We start from the raw sequence: 18,906 nt of genomic DNA on the forward strand, positions 1-18,906 counted from the left end.
TAATTTCTAGGAAATTACTGGATGATTACGTGACTAAAAAGCCCTTCAATTTTACATCTGATAAACGTACGAACATTATGACATTATACTATACGTGAGGGGCAATTGAGGAAATAAAAAGAGAAACGCTCTGGAAGATTCGAGGTTTCATAGGTTGACCAATAGCTTCCCTATGACAAACAGAGAGACCTAAAACATCGCTTTGTCACGAAGGAAAATATCTTCCGCTGCCGCTGAGTCACGTGAACCAATAGAACATTGCCACGTCCCAAAAGTTCCGAACTTCATTAATTCGATTTAATTAAAATTAAAAATCATAATTAAAGTGTTCAACAAATTTGTTAATTTTAAGAACGGCGATTAAAGATGGGCTTTTTTCCTGTTGAACTACCACAATCTAGATCCCTCTGGAATTCAAAATATCATTGCAGAAACCAGTAAAATGAGCCGTCTATCCCTAATTTGAAAAACTGATGAAAAGATTCCGAGCAATGACTGAACCACTGAAACTTTGGGTGAAGTAAATTTCTCGACAACTTGATGCCTTGCGTAGCAGATGGTTCTGATTTGACCCCACGGCAGAGGTTAAAGCATATAAGGAATTTCTCTCTCAAGCTCTGATCTTTTTCTTTCTATATTTGGCTGGACCAATTTGTCGATGAAGAGGCATAAAAAGGTTACACGATTAAAACATGTAAGAGTAAATTTTACAGGGGTGGAAATTTGATACATTTACAGCAATAAGAACTGCGGAAAAGATTTCGAACCTCACAGCTGATCAAGCTTTTTGAAGAGAAGCCTTAAAGGATTTGATTATCCTTTCACCCGGCAAAACATTGTTGTTGGTCCCAGAGTCCAAGCTGAGTCGCTGTTTGAAAACCCTTTGCTTTCTCAGGTTTTCATGTATTGAAGCGAAGAATTCATGCTTAAGGGCATCCTCGGCTGTAATCCTTAATCTTGGGTTCACTGTTAAGCACTTGTCCACAAGATCGTAAAGTGAGCTTGGTATCTCCTGGAGGAAGCCTCGTCTCTTCGTATTCATTTGGCACCATTCCCGTAGGTTCATAGATGTCAAAGACTGCTTATCATAGAGCTCCTACAACAGAAATCATTCTCTTCAACACAGGACATCACTATTTACTTTAGAATAGATTATATTTACAGATGTATTATTTATACCTCAGGGAATGAGGATTCACGATTATGTAACTTGGCAACTTCCCAAAGATCTTCACTACCTGTCAGCTTTGCTATATCCTTTATGTTCCTGAAAGTGCCAATGATTTTGGCAACATGAGGCATAAAGTAGAAACTGGATCAAGCGATTTCAATTAAAGCATGAAGTCTTACTGTTCAGGATCACCAAAAAAGGGTGATTTCCCGATCATTAGATAGAGTAGAGTGACCCCAGCAGACCAGACATCAATCTTTGTACCTTGATGTTGAGATCTGAACAAAACCTGTACTAATCGAGAGTGAGCATTAACTTGAGTTCCATTCATTGGAAAAACAATATCAATTATCAAGGAGGGAGCATTATTCGGGGTCTGAAGCTGCAAAAGTTCAATTCACCATATCCTCCAGTTCTTTTAATACCAGAAATCATTTTTCTTACCTTGGTCAAATGGCTAAATTTGGTGTAGGCTATTAATAGTTTTCTTTTGGATAAGTTTTTAGCTTCTCTATGAATTCAACCTATAAGACCACCAGCAGGAAACTCTAAATTATCTAGCTCTCTTTAAGGGTTTTTTTTTTTTCTTATTTATGTAAAATTAAAAGCTAAACTAAAGTTTATTATTCATTACCTCTGGAGCTCGGAAGCCTTTTGTTCCAGCACAAGGACCTTCTCTCTTATGCTTCCCATCCCCTGCAAGTGAATAAAATTCAATGAATTTACTAAACACAATTGCTCTTTGAAACCAGAACTTCAAATTCTAACAGGAAAACTACTTTCCTTTGTTCTTGGTAAACCCAACTCCAGAAATAGCAACACTAGTTGAGTTCATTGGCATTGGAGTAGGATGAAGAACCTGTCTATCCACTTTTCCAGGAGAAGCAGCAACTCGCTTTCGCATGGGTGAAGGAACATGTGACACTCCATGGTTTGGACTTTGCATTGCTTCCTGTACCAGACTGATGAGCTCTTTCCTACCTTGGCATGGCAAAGGTTCTCTTAGCCTTTCTGCTGAAGGAGTCCTTGCACTTATGTCCTTTGCTGAGGTGATGCCTGAGCCATCTGCACCCTGACTATTGATTTTATTCCAACTACACAAGTCATTATGAGCCTTCCTTTGGCCTGTTGCCTTCTTCATGTTCTTAGGCTCTAAAGTTAACCTGGAGCTTTTTGTTGCCTCTATGTTGATTCTCTCCCTTGATTTGATATTTAAAAACTTGCTGTTATTTGCAGGATGAATGGCTTTGACCGGAACAATATTACGATGAAAACTTACATCATATCCCAACTTTGATTTGTCTGTGAAATGTATAACAATGCCATATCAATTATCAATTAATCATCAGGAGGTAGCGAGGTAGTAAGATCAGGAAACTTTAAAGGCAAAATATTACCATTAAAATGAAAGCAAGAATACTTAACAGGAATGGAACAAACAAGAAACTAAGCATTTGATCACAACATAGAGTCAGCTATATGGATAATAAGGAGGGCTGAGGCATGTAGTTAACATCCTGGTTAAATCCTTATTGAATCTTTATATATACAGAGGAAGTATTAAGAGAACAAAAGCATTTAGGTGATCCTCTTCATTGCTTAAGAGTAAAAAAGTACTAGAGTTTTTCTTCTTTTTAAGACGGTACTAGGATACTTAATTACAAGGTGCAGAAAAAGGAACTTACCCATACTCATGTACTTTTGATGCAGATCCTGTCAAAACAGGAGAAAGAACGAAACTATGAACCCTCAAACTAGAGCATGAAAACATTTGAAGAAAACATGCGATGTCCAATCATAGAATGATGTAAGGTTAGCACTACTTACTATGGCAAGATTGAAATCAATAAGATAACCTTTGTTGGTCTTACGACTGAAAAGAAAGTTTCCAGGCTTAACATCTCTATGAACTACTCCCTGCATATATATAAAGAGTTATTAAGAACATGTTATTTTGTAGAATAGACGCATCACATCTAGAAAATGGCATACCTGTTTATGAAGATTTGTAAGAGCTTTGAACAAGCAATAAGCATACCACTGTAACTGAAAAACATCAATTTCTTTTTTCAACACCTGCACAATGAAACAAACTCACCATCAAGCATAAGAACAAACAAAATATGGCTATTAAAATTCTAATAATTACCTCAGGTCTATCATGCTCAACATACTGTAGAACAAAGCAATCAGAATTCACACTCTTAACGCATCCTTCATATCTTATTACAAAGTTTCTACCCCTGAAATTGACAAAAAGAAAATATAAAGGCTTGGGGAGGGAGGAAGAAGAGCTTAGTAATAACTTCTTCACTTTTATAAACAAAGAAATTTTTCTTAAATGAAACAGATTTTCTGTAAAATGCTTACCCAAAACGCTCCAGCATTTTCAACTCATTGCTAACATAGTTCTTATGAGCATTGGCATGAGGACCTGCAATGAGATAAATAAGTAAAATATAACATCAAGGGAATGCCCAATATGTGCAATACAATAACAGTCCTCATTGCAGCACAACAATGCAACTGCATGTTATATAAAATTTGCCTCCTACATTTGATGGCAACTAAAGCTCCATCATTCTTCCTTCTTGCCTTGTATACAGTGCCATAACCACCTGCCAATTAGAGTTTCAACTTAGCCAATCAACAAATGGTCATAGTGAAAAGCAGACTAACAGTGATGTGATATGCAAGCAAGATATAATCAAAGCTAGGTACCTGAACCTTCTTCCTCTTCTACAATATAAGATTCAAAGTCTGGCAGTTCTTTTGGTTTTGCCTGATCCTAAAGCAAGCATACATAGCTCTTTAATTTATAATTAAAGTAATGCACAACAGCCAAATTCAGGCTCATAAATAGATTCCCTCTTACAAAAAAAAATAAACAATAGAACAACCTACATGGGACAGCAAAACTACAAATGGAGAAGTGAGCTTACCTGAGAAGAAATGGTGGTAGAATTTCCCCTTCTTTCTTTAACATATATATCCTTATGGTTCTGCGTTGATTTATGTACAGCATGGACTGATAAATGATCTCTTTCACCATGCTGCTTCCTTTTGTAAGTATTAACAACCTTGGTAAGCCCTAAAGACTTGCCAGGTGTTTGCGATATTGGAGCCATCGTATACCTCTGATTAATATTTTCCTTCTGAGAAGGTTCTGACGGCTGCTCCCTGGGAACAGAGAGCTTGGTAATGGAACGTATAACACCAGCACCTGCTGCTACAAGGGGGTGTTCCTCACCTAGAGATGGCATGTTATGATTGCAGTCATCCTCACCAAGCCTTTTCAAATCTCTTTCAGGTGGTATATTGGGAAGGCTAATGTTGAACAAAGGAGAAAAATCCACTACTCTTTTTATTTTACTTGCAAAATCGAGTTTCTCCTTTTTCTTGCTGCCCTCAACAGTCACTTCATTGTCTGCAATTCTAAAATTTGTTGTGGTACAATCCACATAAACTTTTCCACCCACCACTGGTGATATATTTCTCTGCTCATCACATTCCCGAGAGCAAATAGGATTGATTTTATAGGCCTTGAAGTCTATCTCATGATATAGTTTTCCAGTTGGAACGGTTGGATCTGGTTCAGGCTCACTAGCAGCCAATCCTTTGCTGACATTTCTCCTTGCATAGTCTCCCAAATTCATTTCTCTTTCTACATTTTCAATGCCCTTCACTTTATCACTTAACTGTCTAGCACTTGATTCGGCTAACAAACAGGGGTTGGGCACAATTTTATTTACCAAGAAAGGCAGATTTCTCAGTTCTACAATTCTGCTGATACCATCGGTTGGATGGTAATGTACCTAAAAATTTTTTAGTAGTAAGTCTTTTGATACCATAACTCTGAAAGTGGACAATTACTAAAAACAGATTTGCTTAATGGCATTTACAAGATCTACAGTCATCAGCATACACTAAAGTACAGCCAAATTGAGCTAACAGATACTAATAAATAGCAAATTAATGGAGTTTTTCTATAGATCTATTGTCTATGATTAGCTCAAACGAATACCTTTGTACAATAATTTCGAGTTCTCTTTAACGACACCAACTCCTTCTCCTCCTCATCATCTGCAAAATCTGCTACTGAAAAATCACTTAAACGTCAACCAAAAACATGAAAACAAAATTATAGCCAAAAAAGTCATGTTTCTTTTCGAATTACCGTCTCGCTTCCTCTTGCCAAGCCATATCTTTGGGGAATGACCGAATCGAATGTGCTGCGACGTGAAAGCATCGGCAACAGCGAAATTTCGGGCGAAGTAAGTGGCGAAAAAAGAGAGGCCTATGGAAGAGATAGCGACGAAATGCTTGTCGTTTGAGAGAGTGATTGGAGAGTTTGGGATGCGACAGAGGGAGGAGATGAGAGCGGGGCTTGTCGGGAAGAGAGTGCACTGAGAAGCGAGGTCCGGGAGAGGGATGGGCTTGCCGACGAAGACTAGAAGAGAAAATATGTGCCAGGCCTTTTGTGACTCGGTGGCCGAGAGGCTTAGTGACTCAGTGAGTTGTTCCGAGTTACATTTCATGACGATTATGGATACAGAGAGAGAAGAGAGAAGCAGGATCCGATAGAGAGAAAGAGAGATGTTAGGGTTTGAAAATGGAGGAATTTTTACGGAAAATTTTGGGATGGTACTGAGATAGGCGGGAATCAGGCACGTGATGGGATTTTAAGATTTAGCACGCACGAGTTTTCCCGCCAGTGTTTTTGATAACTTGAACGTGTGTAAGGTGAATTTACTCCCTTGTTCGCCGTCCAAATTTTTTATTTTATTTTAATTTATTTTTCGTTAAAATACTATATAAACTCCCTGAACAATTTTATATTTTCATCATTATATTAAAAAAGATAAGCTTTAATCTATAATTATTTGTATACCTAAATAAACCTTTATGCTAATAGAAAAATGTCATGCAACACGCTGCAGCAGTATTAGATGGTAATTCAGGGGACAAGTTAAAATAAGAAACTATTTACTGAATCAGTATTGCAGTAATTATAGTAAGAATGAAACCACATTCGGAAAAAACCAGGTGATCAAAGACATAATATGGCGAAGATCAAATGTACAGAAAGGAAAGGAAGTGAGCAGACTCTCCATCCAACAAACATTAGACATTCATTATACAATGAAGTGAACAAAATTAGTGGTTTCCACACTTATAAACCGCATCTATTATTCCGTCGATGGTGAAGACAAGGAAAGATTCAACAGAAAGCCAACCATTATGCCTATCAATCCCACAAAGGATGCAAATGTGAAGGAGAAGCCGGTGTCATTCCTACGTTGTCTTCGTCTCTTCAGAAAATCCTGTTTGAGGAAAACAAGATTGTTTACATTTCGATCATGGCGGTTCTGAGTTGTAAGACCGTACATCAGAACATAAACATGGATATACATACACACAAAAACAAAACTATAATTAGGAAGTAAGACCAAAAAATCTGAAGTAAAAGCATACCAGTTCCTGTTGCAGCTGCAGTGTTTGCCGAACTGCTGCATCTCTTTCTTCCTTCAGCTGCCGCACCGCCTGATTCATGAATGCAGAAAGGAAATTTAAAAATGAAGACTGTAGAAATTAGATTCTGGGTTTGCATTTTCAAGTTAGCTTCACCGGAAAATATAATTAAATAAAAGGCAAGATGGCAAGCATATAACAATGAAATACTGCAAATGCAAGATAACAAGATGATTTGCAATAGCTAACTGAATTTTTTAAGAAAAGAAAAAAAACAAAGGTCCTTAATCCCACAATAAGCAGGTCATAGACAAGAAATAGCTTACAATAAGCAAATATAAATCAGACAAGATCAAAGGAAATGAGTATGTACTGCTCATATTGACATGTACACATCATTCAAGTTGCAAAATCCATTAGCAAACTCCAGATAACTGATCAAAAGGTTTAATGCATGCATATTTTTCCCTTTGGTCACAAGGCAAATGAATGATATTGTTATATAACAAAACTAGAGTAACATTATAAGCATGAGAAAACTAGAAATAGTAATATTATAAAAACAAAACCAGCAGTATTTTGGCCTTGAACTTAATTGATATAAAAAACAAGAATAAAAATGAAGAGATTAGGAGGAGAGCTTTCAGTTGCCCACATCACTACTGATTTCAACACCTATTCCAATTGTATGATCAAAGGTATGAATTGAACCTTTACTCAAAACCTCAAAGCACGCATGTGTATAAGTGTTGTGAGGTTAAGCATTTGCAACATACATATTCTATTAAACAAAACACATACACCCCACCCCAACAAAAAAAAGCTGATCACCGATTAGACTCACAGAGTTTAAATCAGGGCTTTGTTCTGTGGAGCTCTTTAATCCTTCATCTTCTGAATTCCCTTGAGCAGAAGGAGATTCATAGAAAACTTTAAGCTTGCACTCCTCTATCTCCTTAGCACTTTCCTTATTGAACTGGATGCAAATACAAAGATCACATTCCAAAATTCAAATTTGCTTTTAAACAATGTAATAAAGTTAGTCAAATGAACACATTATTCTCCATGTCAGCAGTCTTACAGTATCTGCTGGTAGGTCATCCACATCAGTATTTGGAGCAACTATAGTACTCTGTAGCAGAAATTTGTCTTTGCATTGCATATCTGGAGGATATTCCCGCTGGGCTTGGAGAGTGACTGCTATTCAAGCAGGTCAATGAAATCAGTATCATACATATGAGATTCTCAACTAACAGAGAAAAGTAATGAAGCGGGCTAGGCAAGTGACTTTATGATCAGAAACGGCCATCATGAATTGCTTACTTTACAAGAAATGAAATGGTCTTTCGGAAAGATAAGATTACAAGTAATACCTCTGATGACACATGAGTCCCAAGGCTGCACAACACCAGTGTTTGGTCGAACAAAGTATTTCTTAGGTGACGTTGTTTTAACCTAACATGGTAATAAGTTGGGAACGTTAAAATCAAACAATCATGGAGAATTACAGATGACAAGACATTCATATACATTTGCAACAGTAACAGAAACATAACCTTAAACGCCACATGGTGTTCTGTGTTGTTCACCACTTTAAGATCACAAAAACTTTGCTTTTCCAGCTCAACTGAAAACATGAATCACATGACCAAAAGTCATCTAAAAACTTGTTTAACAAAAATTTTCAAGAATAAAAATATACCAATGAAAATGAGCATAATGACATCTAAGAAGGACCTAGCATTACAAAGAAAGCAGTTCCCGAAGCAGAAATTAAGGTAACTAAACATTGACGACATGCTACAAACCATAAAGAAACTAAAAAGGAAAATTCCTAAACAACTTTTCTTCTCCCTGCATCTTCTAAAGAACAATATGTCAACCTTCCATTGCCCATCATTTATACAAGTTCTAGTAGGAAGGGAAGCTGAATCTGTCAGTGCTAGCATTCCAAAAACACCGCCAATGATTGCCAATTACAGGTCAAAACAACCCACCGAAGTCAATAATTCAAAACAGATGAACTAAAAACAATCAACAAACAAATTACTATATTCTCTGCAATTCGAACTCCATAAACTTCATAAATAATCATCTATAATGCATCCCTCCAAGTTACCACCTGAAATTCAACACAATACCAACCCTTTGCACTACTATTTTCCTTTTCCAAGTCCATCACATCACATAACCCATAGACTTGAATCAGGAACTTTCACATACATACGTCATAATTCACATGCATGCATGCAAGTACAAACATGAATAAAGTGGAACTTACAAATGAACTTGAGGTCATTGGGATGAACAGAAATCAACTGATTACCCTCACCAGCAGTCATGATTGGGGCCCCTACCTCCACTGCCACCACTATATCTTTACTCTCGTAGAAAAACTTCAATCAAAGCCACCCACAACAGTCTTTCACAAACTTAAAAAAAAAACCAGAGCAAAATAATAATAAATCAACAAACAGAACCCTCAAAAGCTTTGAAAAAAACAACTCTGCAATGGAGTTTCTATTTTTATTTTTTCAAAGAGAGAGAAATTTAGTTAATATTAATCACCGGGACTAACATGTGGTCCAAACAGCAACTGGCTCGGTCCAAATCCAAGGTTGGTTTCTCTTTTTTCTTTGGTGTGGGAAATGGAGTCACCGAATTAGCCGCCACCAAAGTCGGAGTTTCTGGTCCGAATTAAGATTTAATTTGTATTCTCTTTTTTCTTTTACTTAATAAAAGAGAAAAAGAAATGGAAGGAATGTTGTTTGGAGCTTTCGTGAACCGTCTGTTGCTGGTAACGGGAGAAGCAGAGAAAGGTTATATCAGAGAACGAGAGAGAGAGGAAGGAATGGATGTTGACACGTGTCAATTTAACAGGAAGATAAAGTCCTGTTCTAAAGTAACAGCCTGGAAGTGGGCCCGTCATTTTTTTCATTATTCTAAATCTTTTTCATTAATTTCTAGGTGTTGTCTTCCACAACCCAACTCAAATCATAATACACATTTTTTTTTTCTTTTTTAATGTTTTTTTGTTCATTGCAGAGGAATGTAAGAAATGAAAATTTGTTTACATATTTTCAAAAGAAAAAAAAATGTAATTACAATTTCATTTTTATGAATTTTGAGAAGCTTTTATGTCACATAAAATTTTAGTGGCTGAGTTTAATTTAAGGATATATAAAAATGAGGATCAAAGTGTGGGACCTCTTAATTATTGAAACTATCCCTTAGCACTTAGAAGAAAGTAGTTTGGTTGCATGTTTTGACAAGAAAATTAATGCAACTTCATCCATATATATCTTAACTAGTGAATGATTTCAAGAAAAAAAAAATCCATATCAAACTACACTCCATGATTGAAGGTTGAATAGGATAATCAAAAGAAAAGATGCATATAGTTCCCAATGTATCAAATATTTTGTTTATTGTTGATAATTTGTTTATAAATGATTTATAAAATTAATATATATATATATATATTGAAATTTACTCAAATTTATTATAAAAAATTAAATTTAATCATTTTCATTTGTATCTTTAATCTTGGATACAGAGAAAATTATATGAGGTATTGAAATATTAAATTAAACATTTTAAAAATGTGAAAGTAAAATAATCCAAGTATGATACACGGGTTAACATCTCATTCTTTTGAATATTTAATAAACTTAGATATATATATTTGAATTTATTTTTATATTACTGCTTTCACATTAATATTTCGAGCATTAGAACCACTAACATGACCAAGGCATTACACCATGGATGAAGTCATGAAGATGATGCTCGGTTGATAAGATTCACACGAATTCATGAAGTGGGAGAAAGTGATTTGCTCTTTGCTTAGACCGGAAACTCATTTTTGTATTCAAGAAACTTGCCGTGTATTACAACAATTAATTACTTGTCCCTTAATTATGAGACCTGACATAATAATGATATATAAAATGGGATATGGGGTGCATCATTAAGCACCCTTTTATTACTTTATTTGTTATATAACGCAGGACCACACCAAATTAAACACATCTACATCAAAATATATTAAATCCGATAATGACGAATATCTATTTATTTATTATTAATTTCCATTCTTATCCTCGTATCTTAGCTTGGAGAGAACAGAATATTTTAATTTTATTTAAAATTTACAGAAATGGACCTGATTTTGACAATAACTTAAAAGGCAAGTAAAATAAGTCTTTAGAACTCCCTGTTTCTTTAAAGTTGCTTCAAATTCCCTTATATTGATTATTCTCAAACTAACTTTGGCCATAAGGCACTTCAAAAACGGGAAATGGCAAAGCTTCATCGCAAAGAAACTTTATCAGCAAAAGAAAAAGGCTGATACATAAAGTGGGAGAGGAGTTTACATGTTGCAATTAAGATTATTCTGGTTTCCTCTGATAAACAAAGAAGCATTGTTTGAAAGCTAGAAAATTGCATTAACAAATAACAGATTGAAATTATCAAGTAGATTACTGAGGATTGAATTTAGTCTTTCCCAAAATCAAATCAATGCTGACAATAAATTTTACACCAAAAGGAAAGGGGATGGATTCATAGAATTGGAGATCTTACAATATCTATGCTATTGAGGAACTGATAAGAATTTGGAGGAGAAAAACCAGAGTGAGGGCATTACTGTCTTTCATTTGAAAGTTGACAGCCTGGGAAGCTTTTCTCTTAGATAATACAGCCTCGCCCTCCTGACTTTCCTGTGTTTGACTACTTTAATTTCCTTAATGCTCGGCGAGTAACTGAAAGTACAACCAAGAAAACATGGATCAGGAAACATATTCAATAGACTTCAGAAACGTTTCTGCAGTGTATCAGCACAGTCATCATTAAACTCCAGGATGCAGCATCAAGCTAAGGTACTAGTTACACAACTCTATATTCAAGTTCCAATTTGTTACAGATTTGAATATCATGTTGCAGCTCGTAAAAACATAGAAAGTTTGAGCAAAAGATAAATTCAAGAAATTCAACTTCTGTTGTTTTCCAACGATGATAAACTTCACCTAAGACCACAAAGCAACAGAAATCACAAGAAGCCTGATAATCATGAATAATTGCGTAGCTTCATGGACTGTGGACTAAAGCATAAAAAGTAAATAATCAAAGCTTGCAGAAATCCTTCGACAAAAGGAGATGAAACAATGGCAATTACACATATGAACCCTGAAGAAAATCCTTATAGTAACTAGTAAGATGGTTAGTTCTATATAATACACAAAAACCAAGACTTTAGCCAAGTTCGTTGAGACAAATTTGAGACTGCATTGTCTGTCTCCTTAGAGTTAGAAGTAATTGATACATGCTAACCTCACTTTGTAATTTGATGATTAGCGTGATGAAACGAGAAGGTAAAATCGTCATAGTAATAGGTATGGTATATGCAACAACAAATGTAAGTTTCACATATGCTATGGAAGGTCAATCATCTTAAAATCACAAAGAAATCTGGGACAACAATGAATCATACCAGACACTATATAAAAGTCACTGCAATAGAAATTAATAAGCATGTACATCATTAAGATTTCAATTTTGCAAATCAATCTATGTTCTTATTTATTTTCATGAATTGGATAATTCAAGAAGATTATGTTCAAATCTAGCTTCCCAATTTCTCTTTCCCAGATTAGAGATTCTACATTAGTTAGTTAATTAGGCAGAATAATTGAACCACCAATATGCTTAATCCAAATGAAGGAAATGGTCTTACAGTCATCATTACAATTAGGCATAATAATAAAAGAAATACTTACATAGGGAATACAATCTCAACTCCAATGCCAGCAATAATTCTCCGAATTCGAATGGTGGTGTGGATACCAGCATTTTGCTTTGATATGACTATACCTTTGTACACAGCCAGCCTACGTCTGTTTACAGGAACTTGCTGCAAGTCAACCACAAAAAGGAAATATAAAAATAACAACTAAATCATATTAAAAAAATCCAGTGGGAAGAATGAGAAATGCGAATCACCAATTTAATCTCTACAATATCACCAGTTCTAAGATCTGGAATTGGCCTTTCCTTCTCTGATGCTTCAATTGCTCTTTTATTCAATATCTACTCAGAAAAAATAGCAATCATGTCATCAAATTAAATAGAAAATTAATCAGTCACAAATCTTCAAAAAGATTCTCAAAGCAGTAGATCAAAGTTAAGCTCTTTTATTGAACAACTCAACCCAACTACTCAAAATTAGGTGAAAGGTTCTCTCTTTACTAAACAATTCAACTTTTTCAACTCCTAAACCAACTCAAAATGATAAAAAAAAATGCAAAGCCGAGTTTCGAATTTTCTTCTCAATTTCTATATGAGTGAATAAATCGATAAACTATCACCAGTAACATTAAAAGATTAACCAAATTACCCCCATAATATCGCCAAGCTTAACCCGGGGTTTTCTTGGCTCCTTGGGTTTCTCTTCAACCTCATCTTCTCCTTCCTCTCCTGCTTCAACTTCTTCTTCAGCTTCTGCTTTCGCTTCGGTTTCTTCAACATCAATTTCATTTGCTTCAACTTCAGCTTCACCTTCAGGATTAGACTCAGCTCTCACAACAATTTCCCTTCTAGCAAAACATCTGAAATTCGACCCAACAGGGGTCTTCAAATGAAATCCAGAAACTGAAACCTTGGAAGCCGTTAACGGAGAAGGACCACGAGACAGAAATGCTGAGAACCCAAGATTCTTTACTGGATTAAATGACTGTACTTGGTTTCTTGGGATCATATGCAGTGCCTATAAATAATCAAAATTGAATGTAAATGCAAATCCTTACTTGAAAATAAATGAAAGAAAGTAAGCAAAAAGAAGATGAGGTAAGGGTTACCTGAGGAAGAACTTGGGAGGCCATGGCGCTACTGTGGAGTCTCAGTTGGTAGACAATGTGCCTTATCCGTTTTCGAGAATTGATGGGGAGACACTTGAGATAGGGTTCTGTAACGGGTCGGGTCGGCTTGGTTTTTTACACCCATTTCTCCAACCTTTTATTATTATTGATTAATGATGCAAGTAAAACTGACCCCTTTCTTTAGAGAAAAAAAAAAGATAAAGTAAGGAAAAAATATAATACTTTTTTGAGTAAAATAAAATAACCCAAATTTTATTGATAAAGAAATGAATCCAAAATTTGCATTTAAAATGTTTATTACATAAGCTATTTTAGCGGTTTTAGCCTATTGCTGAAGTACTTCAATAGTTCTTCCTGTTTAGCAACGTGGCAATCACCTAGCCTTCTGCGAATTCTCTCTTTGCTTTGAGCCACGGTTAATCTATCACTACCCTGATCGCCTACGTGGCGGTTAGATACATATGTTTCCAGTTGAAGCTCCAAACAAGTATGGTTTGTCTCCAGTTTTAATACAAACTCTCGTCTCCTTTGCCTGTGTCCCGCCAACCTCGCTCTCCCTCACACTATTCTCTGTCTTCCCCTAAAAAAAAGCAATTCTCTCTCTCTCTCTCCTCAGAGCAAGAACCAGTTAAAAAGTTCTGTTTGTATGAATCAAGGTTAGCTATCATATTACATTATTAAAGGGTTTGTTTTTGTGAGGTAAAGTTATTGTTTTTATGTACAATATCAGGCTAATCACATTGTGTTTTTGTAATGGACGTTTCGCCTTTTAAGGATGTTTTGAACACGGCGTTTTTATGATTATGATTATGAAAGATTTTTTGTGGTAAAAAGCTGGCTTTTTGTTGGTTTTGAATAGTTAAATTTGTGTGTTTGTGAAAGATGTCAAGGAATTCAGATACAATGAGGAAAATCCCACCTGGGATTTTGATTATCAGAAGTATTAGAGGTAAAGATTGGAGCCTAAAATCATTTAGATACATGGTTTTGTTGATTACCTTCATAGCATATGCTAGTTATCATGCCTCTAGGAAGCCTAGTAGCATAGTTAAGAGCGTTTTGGATCCTGACCCCATGAAAGCTTCTGAGCGAAACCCTTGGCCCGTTGGAAATGTCTTCATCAAGGAAGATTTTGTGAGTTTTGATAGAAATAGAACGAAAAACAAGGGTTGGTATCCTTTTAATGGAATTGATGGTACATGGAAATTGGGTGAAATTGATGTTGCTTTTCTGGCTTGTTACTCTTTGGGAATGTATGTTTCGGGGCATTTAGGTGATACTTTAGATCTTAGGTTGTTCTTGACAGCTGGGATGATTGCGAGTGGTATTTTTGTGGGGCTGTTTGGGATGGGATACTTTTGGAACATTCATGCCTTTTCGTTTTACCTTGCGATGCAAATGGTTGCTGGGTTATTTGAAGCTACTGGTTGGCCTTCGGTTGTCGCTGTGATGGGAAATTGGTTTGGGAAAAGGAAGAGGGGTTTGATAATGGGTGTTTGGAATGCGCATACTTCAGTTGGGAATATTAGTGGATCTCTTCTTGCTGCTGCTGTTTTAGACAGTGGTTGGGGATGGTCTTTTATTGTCCCAGGAGCATTAATTGCTTCATCAGGGGTACTAGTTTATTTGTTCCTGCCTGCTTATCCAGAGGATATTGGTTTTGATGGTGCAAATGCTTCATCAGCGAAGCTGGATTTGATGCCTTATGATGAGGAGGCTCAAATTCAAAAGGGAACTACAGTGGATTTAGAAAAAAATTATAGTCTCCAACAAGGGTCAGGAAGCAGGAAAGGTATTGGACTTTTTGAAGCCTGTTCGATACCAGGGGTGATTTCATATGCATTATGCCTCTTCTTCTCAAAGCTCGTGGCCTACACATTTTTATATTGGTTACCGTTTTATTTGAGTCAGACAGGTATTTTTCTTGTTTTCAAGCTTTGCATATTGCTTGATTGACAAGCAACTCGGAGCCTAATAGGCATCTATTTTCTCAAATATCTTCTTATCTTAGTTGATGAATCTACTGTACTGTAGACTGAGTGACAAGATTAGAATGAATTGCAAATTTAGAAATGATTAAGCATACGCTAGCTTTAGTTAGGAATGAAAATCAATCTAGAATCAGATGTTACTTTTGGTATGAAAAGCTGTATAGGGTATTTGGAAGTGCAAAATGAGCTCGAATAGATTTTCCTTATTGGAGACCTCTGCATATATGATTGATTTGGTGTCAAAGTTTTTCCTGTTGACTCTAAATGGATTTCCGTCAATATACAGATGTAAAATTGATAAATAGGTAAAGTATCTAATTTCTCTGTTATTCTACCCTTTGATGTAGCATCCAAGATAAGTTTATCTTTTGACTACACATTCTAGGGGAACAGTATACTTGGTATTCATCCTTAAGTATAACTCCTGTGAATTTGAAGTAGGTTTGCTGTTCTTTCTAATTTTACATACTGTATAATTCTTTGTTTTCCCTTTGGTTTCTTTCTTTTAAATAAATAAAGATACAAAATGCATTAATCATTTATAAAATCAGGAATATGCAGTTGGTTGAAGTCCTCTCAGTTAACAATTGGGTCTCTCATTGAGTTTATATATATATATATATATATATATTTCACTTATCTATTCTTTGTTTTCCTGACACCTATTTGTTGCTGGAGCATGGGATTCTATTAAAGATGCAGATCACTGTCTTAATATTCAGCATCATAATCCAGCTGCTTTGAAATAGCAGTAAAGATATTGAGCCTTTTTTTTGTTTTTTGGTGGATTCAATTCCTGAAGAGATTTATTTCCTATTTTCCCAGACCTGTATGAACCTGCTATCTTGTAGAGTCTGAGACAAATGTTTTTCCCATCTGTTTGATTCCATTGTTTTGCAGAAATTGGTGGGGAGTATGTGTCTGTGAAATCTGCTGGAAATCTTTCTACGTTGTTTGATGTAGGGGGTATGTTTGGAGGGATCCTTGCTGGCTACATATCTGATAAACTTAATGCCCGGGCTACTACAGCAGCCAGCTTCATGTCTGCTGCAATACCTTCCATGCTCTTGTACCGCGCATATGGAAATATATCACGTACCATCAACATTTTACTTATGATGATTGCTGGCTTGTTTGTAAATGGGCCATACGCGCTTATCACAACTGCAGTTTCTGCAGACCTTGGTACACACAGTTCTCTCAGAGGGGATTCTCGGGCATTGGCAACAGTGACTGCCATAATTGATGGCACTGGATCAGTTGGTGCTGCTCTTGGCCCTCTTCTCACTGGGTTTCTCTCGACAAAGGGATGGGATGCTGTTTTCATAATGCTAATGGTTGGAGCACTTATTGCAACACTTCTTTTATCACGTTTGGTCATAGCTGAAATTAGTGAGAAAAATCAAAAACCAACTCCATCATCCCATAGACAGGAAACTTTTGAAGGTAATTTGATAAAAATTTTATTGCACCGATCATGCATGCAAGTTGCAAACTAAGTATTACAATTGAATTTCCCTAAAATTAAGTCTAGCCACCTGCTCCTTAGTAGGATTTGAGTGTGAAATGCTATCCTTTAATTCATCTTTACAAAATTTGAACTTACTAAATTCATTTCCAAAAAAAAGTCCTAAAAGAATTTTTTTGGATAAAATAATATATTTGATAAACGATTGGTCATATAGTCGTGGTTATATAGATACGTTTTATTCAATATTCTTAAGTAAAATTTGTTTTGTGATTTCCAAGACTACCAGGGAGATAATAAAGAAACTTATGCACTTTCCAACAGGTAATTCTTGTGTATTATATCTGGAATTTCTGTTTTGGAAGATAATATGTGGGAAAAGTTAATCTGTATTTGGTTCAAAGTCTGTTATATTTCATGCTAGAGGTCCTATTGTTGCTTCAATCAAGCCACCATTCCTGCTCCTTGCATATTGAGAAGTCTTTTCTAATATGGTATCATTTTGGAGTTGTCTGATCTCTACCTTTTCCCTGCAGCTACAGGATCCCAACCCCTTCTAAGCAATCAGAGGTGATAATCAGGTATGGTGTCAAGGAGCTACAAAAATTTGGATTTCAGAACACATACTAGAGATAGAAGAGCTAAAAATAATAGTCTGAGTTGACAGACACGAAGCATAAGTATTTGCCAAATTATGATGGCAATGACTGAGCTTTCCACCAGCTAGCCTGATTTTTGTATTATATTCACACTGATAGCAATATGTAAAATTAGTTTGATTTATCCGTCTCTCGTTTCAGTTGATTCTCCCAGGAATAATCTCCCTTCTCCCTCTGTTTACTTGATTGAATAATAAGTAAATTGAGGAATCGGGTTAAGTTTTGCCATCGACTGTTTCTATGGATGGAGCTCATTCTTCTCACTCTCATCCAACCTTTGACAATTAAAAATTATCCAACTTGGACGCATCAATTTTGCTGTCACCCACCAGTTAAATTTTTGTAGTAAATATTTGATAAATATGTGAATGTTTATTCGGTTTATTAGGCTCTCATGTCAGTTGATTTTCCAAGGAACTAGGTGCTTCCACTCGTCCCCTCTCCAAGTTGAATAAGAAGTAAATTTAGAAACCAGGTTGACTTGTGTTAACGAGTGACGACGACTCTTTCTGAAGCTGAAGATTGTTTTAAAGGTTGCTGTCCTAATTGAAAACCATCTACCTTGGTGGCATTGATGCTGTTAGGTTTCTGCTAAGCCTAATTTAGCATTATTGTTGGTTTTCGGGTTTGATGTGAAGGGTTAGTCGATCATTTCAACAGCAATATCAGGTGCTGGAGTTTCTCTGTTTTAACACATATATGCTGTTATTTTCTTTGTCATTTCTTTAGCATTAGAAGGAAACTCAATGTCAAGTCTGTTACGATGATGCTTTCATCTTAATGAGTCTGAAGGTCTGAATGTCAGTTTCCATCCTTAAATGGTTTCCATTATAGCGGGGGGGGGGGGGGGGGGGTCCTCATGTACTGAAGGATATTATTGCCTCGATACAGATGTTGATTCACGTTTCAAATTGCAATTGATATTTTGTAGTCATGTCCTGATATCTACATGAAACCAACTAATTATGGTCCTTGGTTTCCTCTCTGTTATTGTGTATCTGTCAAATCTGTCCTCTAGTGGAATAGAGACAACCTTTTATGTTCTTTCCAGAAAAGATTTTCCCGAGGTTTCTTATTCCTGTAATTTTTTTTTATTAGGATGAGGATGTTCTTTTCAAGTTCGATGATACGCTTACCAATTACGATATCATTGTTATATATAGTTATAAGATTCAAGATTTCAAACTTGCCATTTGACAAATGTAATCAAAACAAATATATGCTAAATTCATGGCTCCTGCCACCGCTATTGTAATAAAAACAAATGTGT

At 35.8% G+C, this 18,906-nt stretch overlaps 4 protein-coding genes across 17 annotated transcripts; 1 reads left to right on the forward strand and 3 right to left on the reverse strand.

Annotated features, from left to right (window-relative positions):
* Positions 1-283: 283 nt before the first annotated feature.
* LOC111290035 (uncharacterized) lies at positions 284-5,998 on the reverse strand. 3 transcript variants are annotated; one of them, XM_089767590.1, is made up of 16 exons: positions 5,349-5,998; positions 5,196-5,254; positions 4,114-4,986; positions 3,893-3,959; positions 3,727-3,789; positions 3,542-3,605; positions 3,321-3,414; positions 3,164-3,247; positions 2,999-3,088; positions 2,857-2,884; positions 1,954-2,473; positions 1,806-1,866; positions 1,351-1,460; positions 1,180-1,267; positions 768-1,096; positions 284-642 (listed from the first exon to the last, which is right to left on the reverse strand). In XM_089767590.1, the coding sequence occupies exons 1-15, from the start codon at positions 5,707-5,709 to the stop codon at positions 779-781; spliced, it is 2,880 nt and encodes a 959-aa protein (XP_089623716.1). In that variant the 5' UTR covers positions 5,710-5,998; the 3' UTR covers positions 284-642; positions 768-778. The 3 variants fall into 3 exon arrangements, with proteins under 3 accessions (XP_089623716.1, XP_089623715.1, XP_089623714.1); XM_089767589.1 differs by having other exon boundaries at positions 5,196-5,263; XM_089767588.1 differs by having other exon boundaries at positions 5,196-5,269.
* Positions 5,999-6,140: 142 nt separating this feature from the next.
* Positions 6,141-9,474, reverse strand: LOC111290752 (vesicle-associated protein 2-1-like). 9 transcript variants are annotated; one of them, XM_022882211.2, is made up of 8 exons: positions 9,222-9,474; positions 8,925-9,039; positions 8,200-8,270; positions 8,017-8,098; positions 7,725-7,843; positions 7,488-7,619; positions 6,647-6,715; positions 6,141-6,540 (listed from the first exon to the last, which is right to left on the reverse strand). In XM_022882211.2, the coding sequence occupies exons 2-8, from the start codon at positions 8,983-8,985 to the stop codon at positions 6,361-6,363; spliced, it is 714 nt and encodes a 237-aa protein (XP_022737946.1). In that variant the 5' UTR covers positions 8,986-9,039; positions 9,222-9,474; the 3' UTR covers positions 6,141-6,360. The 9 variants fall into 9 exon arrangements, with proteins under 9 accessions (XP_022737946.1, XP_022737944.1, XP_022737945.1 ...); XM_022882209.2 differs by having other exon boundaries at positions 8,925-9,075; positions 9,212-9,473; XM_022882210.2 differs by having other exon boundaries at positions 8,925-9,075; positions 9,222-9,472.
* Positions 9,475-11,099: 1,625 nt separating this feature from the next.
* On the reverse strand, positions 11,100-13,872 carry LOC111290751 (large ribosomal subunit protein bL19cz-like). Its single transcript, XM_022882208.2, has 5 exons — positions 13,498-13,872; positions 13,038-13,406; positions 12,644-12,730; positions 12,421-12,554; positions 11,100-11,406 (listed from the first exon to the last, which is right to left on the reverse strand). The coding sequence occupies exons 1-5, from the start codon at positions 13,519-13,521 to the stop codon at positions 11,298-11,300; spliced, it is 723 nt and encodes a 240-aa protein (XP_022737943.2). The 5' UTR covers positions 13,522-13,872; the 3' UTR covers positions 11,100-11,297.
* Positions 11,393-18,480, forward strand: LOC111290748 (putative glycerol-3-phosphate transporter 4). Of its 4 annotated transcripts, none has more exons than XM_089767601.1 (5): positions 11,393-11,523; positions 14,401-15,433; positions 16,410-16,955; positions 17,514-17,558; positions 18,025-18,480. In XM_089767601.1, the coding sequence occupies exons 1-4, from the start codon at positions 11,506-11,508 to the stop codon at positions 17,549-17,551; spliced, it is 1,635 nt and encodes a 544-aa protein (XP_089623727.1). In that variant the 5' UTR covers positions 11,393-11,505; the 3' UTR covers positions 17,552-17,558; positions 18,025-18,480. The 4 variants fall into 4 exon arrangements, with proteins under 4 accessions (XP_089623727.1, XP_089623726.1, XP_022737936.2 ...); XM_089767600.1 differs by having other exon boundaries at positions 18,051-18,480; XM_022882201.2 differs by lacking the exon at positions 18,025-18,480 and having other exon boundaries at positions 17,514-17,781.
* Positions 18,481-18,906: the final 426 nt, after the last annotated feature.

Source organism: Durio zibethinus, chromosome 11 (genome assembly GCF_047325235.1).
Source record: "Durio zibethinus cultivar Kanyao isolate XHJ-2024 chromosome 11, ASM4732523v1, whole genome shotgun sequence".
In the NCBI taxonomy this organism is placed as follows: Eukaryota; Viridiplantae; Streptophyta; class Magnoliopsida; order Malvales; family Malvaceae; genus Durio; species Durio zibethinus.

What these genes read in the sequence shown, in the direction of transcription:
- LOC111290035 (XM_089767588.1), bottom strand. Translation starts at nt 5,709, where the DNA reads ATGAAATGTAACTCGGAACAACTCACTGAGTCACTAAGCCTCTCGGCC. An exon ending in AGAAGAGGAAGAAGGTTCAG is followed by an intron (nt 3,790 to 3,892) that starts GTACCTAGCTTT and finishes TCTAATTGGCAG; the next exon opens with GTGGTTATGGCACTGTATAC. An exon ending in TCAAAAGTACATGAGTATGG is followed by an intron (nt 2,474 to 2,856) that starts GTAAGTTCCTTT and finishes TACATTTCACAG; the next exon opens with ACAAATCAAAGTTGGGATAT.
- LOC111290752 (XM_022882211.2), bottom strand. Translation starts at nt 8,985, where the DNA reads ATGACTGCTGGTGAGGGTAATCAGTTGATTTCTGTTCATCCCAATGAC. An exon ending in AAAGCCCTGATTTAAACTCT is followed by an intron (nt 6,716 to 7,487) that starts GTGAGTCTAATC and finishes TTCATGAATCAG; the next exon opens with GCGGTGCGGCAGCTGAAGGA. An exon ending in TGCAGCTGCAACAGGAACTG is followed by an intron (nt 6,541 to 6,646) that starts GTATGCTTTTAC and finishes CTTACAACTCAG; the next exon opens with AACCGCCATGATCGAAATGT.
- LOC111290748 (XM_089767601.1), top strand. An exon ending in GTTTTATTTGAGTCAGACAG is followed by an intron (nt 15,434 to 16,409) that starts GTATTTTTCTTG and finishes ATTGTTTTGCAG; the next exon opens with AAATTGGTGGGGAGTATGTG. An exon ending in TAGACAGGAAACTTTTGAAG is followed by an intron (nt 16,956 to 17,513) that starts GTAATTTGATAA and finishes TTTTCCCTGCAG; the next exon opens with CTACAGGATCCCAACCCCTT.
- LOC111290751 (XM_022882208.2), bottom strand. Translation starts at nt 13,521, where the DNA reads ATGGCCTCCCAAGTTCTTCCTCAG. An exon ending in CCTCCCAAGTTCTTCCTCAG is followed by an intron (nt 13,407 to 13,497) that starts GTAACCCTTACC and finishes GATTATTTATAG; the next exon opens with GCACTGCATATGATCCCAAG. An exon ending in GTTGAGATTGTATTCCCTAT is followed by an intron (nt 11,407 to 12,420) that starts GTAAGTATTTCT and finishes TTGTACTTTCAG; the next exon opens with TTACTCGCCGAGCATTAAGG.